The sequence below is a fragment of the Drosophila hydei genome, unplaced genomic scaffold (genome assembly GCF_003285905.1).
Source record: "Drosophila hydei strain 15085-1641.00,03,60 unplaced genomic scaffold, DhydRS2 tig00000099-arrow-arrow-pilon, whole genome shotgun sequence".
NCBI lineage: Eukaryota > Metazoa > Arthropoda > Insecta > Diptera > Drosophilidae > Drosophila > Drosophila hydei.
The window spans coordinates 51,833-61,544 of record NW_022045663.1 but is presented as its reverse complement, the minus strand read 5'-3'; the positions used below and the strand labels follow the sequence as shown (position 1 = coordinate 61,544).

General features: G+C 40.2%; 1 protein-coding gene across 1 annotated transcript in view; it reads right to left on the bottom strand.

The window, feature by feature from the left end:
• Positions 1-2,321: 2,321 nt before the first annotated feature.
• LOC111600892 (protein windpipe) overlaps positions 2,322-9,712 on the bottom strand; it is a 31,305-nt gene continuing 23,914 nt past the window's right edge. Inside the window, 3 exon segments of the mRNA XM_023317232.2 lie at positions 2,322-3,035; positions 3,037-3,966; positions 3,969-4,425. Coding sequence (XP_023173000.2) covers positions 2,322-3,035; positions 3,037-3,966; positions 3,969-4,394 — 2,070 coding nt within the window. The 5' untranslated portion in view covers positions 4,395-4,425.

The following is a 9,712-nucleotide window of genomic DNA, read 5'->3' as shown; positions in this document are numbered from 1 at the left end:
CTGCGGAGCGCAATCGCAAGCAGCTGCGTCGTAGCCAGACTCAAGGCAGACGGCGACAAACTCGGCCGGCGAGGAGGAACTGCAGCTGGACACGCGTCAAAGATTCCGTAGCGTGTAAATGCTTTCCAATCGTGACAAAGAGAGAACGGCACAGTATCAGCCACATCGACGCACAGGTTATATGGAATACAATACGCAGTCGGGTAGTCGTCGCTTGAGCATCGAGGAGTCACGTTTTCCGGCTGCTCATCTGAAGCGACAAAACTTGCAGAGCGCCGAGCAAATTGGCAATTTCCAGAGCTACGAGAACAGTCCGTATACGAAGAGAAAGCCAAAGATAGCCGAGATACCGCCCTTTAAGCGTGTCAATATTATGGCCGACAGTGTAGAGTTCCTCACCGATCCCGAATACGACAGTATGGGCAGCAAGCCAGGCAGTCCCTTTGCCAAACGCAAGCCCAAGGTGCCAACTAACTTACAGGTGAGCGCACAGGTGTACACGATGGAGCATAATCTGCCGGCTGCTGTCCAGCTCGATCCAGCTGTCGAGGATTACTATAGCAGCGGCCATAAAAAGGCCGCGTCCACGTCAACCATAGCCAGTGATTTCCAGGAGATTGCTGTGCCAGATATCGCCTCGTTGCCTGATGACGACACTCGTTCAAATGTCTCCACATCCGCCGCCGAGATCGATCTGGAGCGCGGCATGCGCAGGAAGCGAAAGAACTCATCACTCGTCGTCGGGTTAGCGGAAATTTTAGCGCTGCTGCCGCCGCGGACAGCTCGAGCTCCGCCAGCGAAGGCGAACGCAGCGTTCCAGTTCACAAGCCCATGAGAGAGACACTATTCTAAGCACTCAAAAACAAACACAACGACAAAGCTTAAATTAATTCTTGTTACATTTTTCTATATTTAGATTTAAGGCCTATTTAAACTTCATGTAACGCACGCATCTATAGTAAAATATAATCGAACAATTTCATGGTTTAGATATATACAGTGTAACCAATATTTTGGACATTAATAGTCATATATACATATATATTAATGGTATTCCAACAACTATTCAGAGCCACTTGCACTAAGCGCTCAATCGGCACTTTATTTTCGCCCGCACTGTAGCACTGAAACCGTGCAGCCAAGACAACAACCTAAACTCAGTTAGCAGCGACGCGGCGCGATAACAAAGGTTGTAAGCTTAACTAAACGCCTGGTCAAAAGCTTTAACATAAATTGAGCAGCTGCAGAGTAATTGGTAGTTGGGCGCAAAAGCTGTTTATAAAAAATAAAAAAATATATTATTTTTGATATTTGTAGTTTTTTGTTTTTATTGATAGGCTTATTTTGAATTAAAAAGTCATTCACACGAACAGAGAGTAACACAATATAATTTCACAAGAGAATGGAGCTTAAATATTATATATATATATAAAGGCACACACACATATATATATATATTTGTATTTATGTAGTTTTGTGTAGTAAGTAGTGTGTGTGTGTGTGTGCACATCACATGCACATGCACATGCAGTTTGCCAGTAGAAAAAAATAGTGTTGTAAAGTGTCATCAGCCCAAAAAATTTTAAATTTTTATTTTTTTTATTTAGTTTTTTTTTGTTCTTCTCGCGCAGCTGGAAATTTACATTTAAGATATTTTTTAACTTTGGTATTAAACTAGATTTATGCTTAAGTATAATTAATTTACTTAATGCTAAAACTACAAAATGGTTACAATATATTTAAGAGGGGGAAGCGGGAGCTTAAAACGAATAGTTGTTTTTGTTGTTGCTGTTTTCTCAAAATTTGTTTTGTTTTTTGCTCTTGTTATGCAAAGCACCGTTATCGCTATCGTTTATCGATCATCGATTACTCAAATCAATTACGTATAAATGTTTACATATTATGGATAATCGATTACCGAAAATCTTGTATAGATTCTCGATTGCTGGCTTAATCAATTAGCAATTATCGATAATTGTTTACAAGTCATAAATAATTGATTATCGATTATCGCTTACCGATTACCATTTACTGCTGTCCGACTATCTATAATCGATAATAATTATCGAAATTTACTTTCAAATTATGGATAATTATTTAATGATCATCATTTATCGATTATCGATTGCCACACTTTAAGCTTAGCTTAATGCTAATGTTGTTGTCGCACGTTCATCTTCTACTTCTTCTTCTTCTTCTTCTTGGCTGCTGTTGGTGTTATCGCTTGGCACTTGTCTGTCACGTTTCACGCCTGACACATGGCTGTCAGCTGATGGGAAAGAGAATGGAGGGTGGAGAGGGGTTTTTTGTCTGGGGCGTGCCTAACTCAGTGTGAGGCAATGCCATTGACCTGATGCGTCGGCTCCAAATAGCCGCCACCCTGAACGGCGCGTTGTGATAATATCGCCAGCATTGGATTTGCTGCGCGTGACCAGCATCGGAGTCTTCGGCTTGGGCGTCTCCGTTAGCTTGATCTTGACACGTCCAGTCTCCGGTGAATAGACGGGCGAGTAGCGGCCCGATTTTGGCGAGGAAGGCAAATAGGAACCATCCGGCTCATTGTTGTTATTGTTGTTGTTCTGCTCATTGGAATCGCCCTGTGGTGGATGCTGCGCGTATTTGGAGGCACGCGGAGATTGTGGTGTGGGATAACGTGGTGTAATTGGATAGTATTCATGTGGTGCTGCATCTGCACCAACGGGCTCGTTGATGGTTGGCACCTCCTTGGCATCGCCATTGGCTGTGCCATTGCCATTGAGCAGCGGCTGTTGTCCAGCTCCATCTTTGCTATCGTACGGCTTTTTGCCTGATCCATTCACAATCTGTGCATCATCCAGCTTGGTCTTCTCACCAATCAACGGCGAATGCTCGTGACCGTTGCGTGCCAGGGGCTTGCCCAAATTCTTCTTATCCATGTCCAGCAGCTCGGTCTGACGCTGTGCCTCGGCATCGCGTGCCGCCGCATTGCTGTTGTACTTGCAGCGCTTGATGGCCACGAAGAGTATGAGTCCCAGCACAATGAGAGCAATAACGCCCCAGCAGGAAGTAAATGGCATTGTTGTCATCCTTCTTACCGATCTTGGCAGAGAGTATGTCGTCCGAGGTCTTATCCGTGTCAATGGGACCGTCTGTGACCACATCGCCTGGTGCTCCTGTATCGAGCTTAGTCTGCACCACAGGCACAATTGTCTCCTCGCTAACCTCGTCCGGTTGTCCCTTGTTAGCATCCTCGAAGATGCCAATGTTCTGGAAAATATCAGGCGACGGCTGAGCCGGCTGCTCCACTGGCTTATTGTCGTAATTGTCGTCGTTGTCTTCATGCTCCGATTCGGAGGAGGCTGGCGGCTCAAAGTCATCTGTATGGACGTGTGTCGAGACAATGTGTGGTATAATCAACATACCGCCGCCGCTGCCGGAACCATCCTCATCTTCTTCGTTTTCTGATTCGTCGTGCTGTGGCAGACCCACCAATTCCTGTGTCTTCGGCTCTTCGGCCACAACGGGCACCTGCTCCGAAGCCTGTTGAGCGGCAACCAGTTCCATATTCATTTCAGTCAAATCGCCAGAACCCTCAACATCGCTCTCCACAACCGGTGGCGGCTCTGGTGTCTTCACCGCTTTCTTACCATCGATGACCAGATAGTCTTTGCCCAGTTCCTGTTCCTCTTCGTCCTTTTCATTGGAATCGGGCAGTGGCTGATCGCCCATCATCAGTTCGTTCTCATCGACATCCGTGGCATACCAGCCGCGTTGCTCCTTTTCGCAAATGTCCGATTGCTTCAGTTGCAGCCAGGATTTGCCATGCGCCTCCGCTGGCAAGCTACAGATGACCGGCTTCTCCATATACACATGACGCTCCTGCAGCCAATTGCGCACCTCCAGGGTGCGGCATGAGCAATTGATATTATTGTGTCCCAATTCCAGCTGCTGCAGATGTTGCAAGTGTGTCAACTCGATGGGCAGCGTGTTGTGATGTCATTATGCTGCAAGTTGAGCACCTGCAGCTGCTGCGGCAGCTTCAACAGCTTGGCCGATGTCAAGCGATTGTGCTTGAGGTTCAGCTTCTTGATGCGACGACTCAGATGGCCCAGGTCATGCAGCTCGTTGTGCGACAAATCCGCCGAGGTCAAATTGGTCAGCCCATCCAGCACATGACCCATACGCGTCAAACCCAAATAGGACAGATCAATGGAATGTATGGGTGTTGTAGCAGGCAGCGGCTTGTCCGTCAACTTCAAGCCATTCGTACTATTGCACTTGGCGTGCAGCAGAGGCTTGTGTGTGTGCTGCGACAGGGAACAGCTGCAGTCCTCGGGACAGTATGCGCCAGGTTTATCTGCAGCACACAGGCATAGCAACAGGGCCAGTAAAGCGAACAAGTTCAAGCGCTCCATGGCTGATCTCTAATGCTTGATTCGCTCTTGACTGCAAAGGAATTGAAAGCAAAATAAAAACAAAATTAATTCAGCTGCTTGGCTTCTAGTTTGCAGAGTTCCGAGTACCGTGAAGCTACAATGGCAACTAGCTGTATCTAGTCGATTCCATGAGCTTTGATCGCAACGCCAATGGCGTTGTCAATAGGAAGTTGCGTGTTACGTCATATTTTGTTAACTCTAAATAAGTAACTGCCTCTCTCTCTCTCTGTGTGTTGTCTCTCTTTGATACTTTTTCTATATCTATCAGCAGTCGCTATCGTGCTTAGATTTCTTTATCGCTTATAACTTGTTTAAGCTTGGCCAGGCATTGACAACCTTATCTACCCACAGGGTAATTAATATTTCTTTATTTCTCTCTCATTTTTTTTGCCATTTTTTATTGATAAGTTCTTAGGTTCGACAAGATAATTTTGGGTGTGCAACTATTTACGTCGATTGTGACATCAGCAACAACTCAGGCACCTGACACACGCGCTACACTGCGGTAAAACTGAATGAGTCAGTGCAAAGCACTTGGAAATATTATTAGGAAATTGAAAAATTGAAATGCAACCTACTTCAAGTTTATAGGGCAACCAGGGAGTGATACGTACAACTGGGAAATTAATCTAAAGCGAAAAGTCAAGAGCTTAACTTAGGCAGGCTTCACTTCTGAAAGAGTTTTAAACGTCGTCAATGTAAATCCATAAAATGTGTGTGTGAGAAATTTACTTAGTCATCATTTAAGGCATATCTAGCAATCCATAACAGAAATTCCAAGGGAAATTTACCAAAACTTCGCTCTTCAGAGCGTTTCTAAGGCAGGAGTTCACCTCCATCTGAAGCAATTTATCTCGAAAATAAATTCTTAGAGGCAATTGAAAGATTTGTATTAAATGAACACATTAAAATTTGTCAATACAAAAAGGGATATTCACTTGGAATTGATGTACAAAAGAGAAAGGAGATTTATGAAAATATTTTACATAGAATTTTCTTATGAAAAATTTATTAATTTGCAAATTAAATAACATTAAAAGAGAAATCGTAAAAAAAATGTCTAACAAAAAACTCAACAAGGAAATTCAATAAATTTATTAAATTTATAATGCGCTTACATAAAAGTTTATAAAGTCAAACAGGAAATTCAATAAGCTCTCAGCAATCAATATGTAATTCACTGGAGATTCATTGAATATTTAGTTATTAGTATGTATCAAAGAAATTCTGTGTTACTAATAATATTTGATTCATCATAATGAATACTCATTCATTAACAAAAATGATGTATAAAGTCTGATAATGGTACCTTTTGTTAAAGAACTCATAAAATATTAATCAAACAGAAATTTTAACCGAGGCGCAAAAATGTGTTAAGTGTTGCATCAACAATCTAAAGTAGCAGCAAATAATGCCTACTTGTATATATAACACTTAATCAACAAGCAATTTGTAAGAGAAGAGAAGGCAGTTACATAGTCTCCCTCTCTCTCTCTCACTCTCTCTCTCTCACGCAATCGCTCTCTTAATAATATAAAAGCTCGCACTTATCTATAAGCCAAATCAAAGTCAACTAACTACGCGCAAGTCGCTGACTTATCAATGAATTTTGTTGCCTACAATTTATGTATATAGCTAAGCATTCATTTTCATTTGTTGTAACTATTGTTATTAATTTTTAGCACTTGAATTTGATAAATCTTAAGCATTTATCACATGACTTTCACTGCAGCACACGCAGACACACAGAGAGACATACAAAAAAAACTCTTAATTAAGTAAATCACCTGTCAGCAGAGCTTAAATGCTCAGATATATATATATATATATCTATGTGTGTATATATATAGATAAAGATCAAGCCCGTTTAGTGTGGGTTAAGGGGTTGAGGTCGAGGCAGCTGCTGCTACGTTTTGTCAGACTAACAAGCGGCGTGCTTTTAATCTCAAGCCGTTGTAAATGTATGTAAGTGAGAATATATATATATACCTATATATATATATATAGGAGTATATATACATCTGTGCTTGTGAGCATTTATTAGTTGAGCAACGCAAAGTGATTGACGTCCGCCTCGTGGCTGCAATTTAAGCACAATTCGCGCTCTGCCATAGCCACAGTCTCAGGCCAGCTTTGGCTGATAAGCCAGCAGCGTCTTTGACCGCAAAAAGCGTCGCCTAGAACAATGGAATAATAATACATACATATACCTAAATGAACATAGATATGAGGCATACTGATTGCCAGGCCTCACAATAATCGACAAGACAAATGCAGCTGCATTTGCATTGCACTTTGAAATTTACAGCGAGATGCACTTTGAATAATTCAAAAGTTCTCTTCAATTTCATATCCAAATATGCAGCTGAATGACAATAGTCAGTCTTTTTTTTTAGCATTTCAATTGAAGTGTGGCGCATTTACATTTAGTTGCAGCCAAGCTAAATAAGATATTTTTGTAATCATTTTTAATATTTAACTATTGCTAGCTATGTGTCTGCAGCGTCATGCTGATATAACTTTAATTACATTTGCCATTCCCATTGTGAATTGTTTAAGTTTGAATACCCTTGCAGACTGTGTTTAATCTTAGATTTAGATTGTAGCTCTTAGATAAGCACTGATGCTCACGCAACGACTCAGTGCTCTGTACTAAAATATGTATCTAAGAACTGGAATTTGAAACCATCATAAAGCTAAGACAGCATATTTTAAAATAAATGTAGCCCTAACAAGCTGTATTATCATAAACCTATCATCGTAATCCCAACCAAATGCTGTTGCTTTGTGTTACTATTAAATCTCAAGCGATACAACAACTGAAAGCCATAGCAGATATATAGATCAACCAAATACTAAAAATATTTGCGATTATTTCTATTTTACTTGATGCTCGATTTTAGATACATTTTGACTGCTGGAAACTGTTTCCGATGCGAGTTCTAAAAAAACATAAATAGTTAATTCCACGAAAAATATCAAATCTTTTATTTATACTAAATATAATATATGTCACAGCTGTTATAATCTCATGTATAATGAAACATTTGATCGAGCACTTTAATAGAGCTTGCTGCTGTTATATGCCTTCCCTTTCGTGGCATAAGCAACATAACATATTTTGTGTAAGGGCAACAACAAAGCTTTGCCACCACCCAAAATATTTTTCTCTTTGTTATGGGCAACTGTTTGCGCAGCGGCGCGCCAATATGCGACCAATTTATATATATATATATATATATATATATATTTGGCAAAAAAAAAATAAATGCGGACGCATGTGCTGCAGCTGCTGTTGCTGTTGCTGCTAAGGGCCACAATTGGTGGCAAGCATGCATAATTAAGGCGCAGAGTGGCTGCTGCTGTTGCAGATAATGATGCGGGGCAGCGCGACCAAGCAGAAAATACCAACTGGAAATGAGGCGGCACACACACACACACAAACACGAGGCAGAGACATGCAAATTTAGTTGGAGATTCAAAATGTATCTGAAAAGAGTGTCAGGCTCAAGGTCAGGCTGCATTTTGAACTGTAAATTGCGGTTTTAACAAATTGCCACAGCGAATCACAAATATCGTCATCAAATGACTGGGTTGAAATGAGGCGGGCAGCATGTAAATTGAGCTTGAGATACAAATGTGTCTGAGAGTGTGTTCAACTCAATGTCAGACTTTTTGAAGTTTGTCATTCGATTTGCGGTCTTAACAAATAGGCATAACAAATTACAAATATCATCCCCAACATGACCAACTGCAAAGTGAGTTTTAGATACAAATGTATCTGCAGCTACTGCTGCAGTTTGACATAGGAACTATAATGTTAGCTCTTCTTCAAATTGAGTTTAAGATACAAATGTATCTTAGACTGTTTTTACCTTAAGGTCATACACAGCTGCAAGCAGCAGTCGCTGTTGCCTTTGCTTCTGCTGATGCTGCATCTGCTTCTTCTACTGCTGCTGCCTTTGCTTGAACATGACCAAAAACCAGTCACGGGAGCCACAACAAATCACAATTACAGTCTTCCAAAGGCAGCATGCAAATTGAGCTTTAGCTACACATGTATCTGAGAGAGTGTCAGGCTCAAGGTCAGACTCGACTATAATGCTGCTGCGGCTGGCTCTGCTTGCTGCTGCTGCTTACATTTTGACATGTGAAATGTGGTCTTAACAAATTGTGTCATTGCGTTTGGTTAAACATGGCCAAATACAAGTGACAACCAGCAGCAACAACAACGGCAGCCAACAACATTTGCTGCCAGCAAAACCGCAACAAATCACAAATGTCTTCTTCAAATGGCCTGGTGTTGACAAATTGCCTTGGCCAAAAGACTTTCACTTCGGCTGGAAATGCTAAACTGCAGACACAGTTGGCGGTTGCATTTATCAAAAAAATATAAAAAAAAAAAACAAAATCTGTCAATTTTTGCCGGCAAATTTTAACGCCATTTTTGGGTTGCCAACTGCGCTCAACCAGTCGAGCAACAAGTTGGCGTTAAATTGCAATTAAATGCGCTTAATTGCATTTAAAAAAGAAAAATATGTTTCTTATCATAATTTGATTGTGATTTTACTTAAATTGACCAAGTAGAGAAAACAGTCAGACATATGCACATACATATACATTCACAAACAGGAAGCTAAAAATTAGCTAAAGTTTAGAATTTGAATGCGGGCTGAAAACGCGCGAGAGTCAAGTGCCATTTAATGCCATTTCGACTTAGAACAAATATTACTTTTTTTTTCGCAAATTGAAGGAAATCAACAACAACATTAGCCTTTAACTTAAATGATGACAAATGCGGCTAACCTTGACTCGATGCTTCCAAAAAAAAAAATGAAAAAATGAAATGAAATGAGAAAGAAGCAAAGCACATTAACAAGAAAGACAACTAATCATGTTTGTTATACAAAGAAATGAGCCTTTGAATACCCTGTAAATGCTGTGTGCCTGATATGGAAGACTAATATATATAATAGGCACCTGTATACGACTACTATACCAGCATTGTATAAGAGACAATATAATTTTATAATATATTATGTTAATATTTTACTTTTCTACTATTTTACTTTTCTACTGTTATACTATTCATTTTTTTTTAAATTTAATTAATATGCAGTTTAATAAAATATTCCTGTACATTTATAGGTATATGAAACTATGATATTTACGTCAAATTCCCATATACTTGCTTACTAAAATTGAAAAAAGCAAATGGTTATACCTATAATTAAGAGTCTAATAAACTAAAAGTAACCTAAATAGTATTATTTTTAAGCATTTATGTTTATATATAT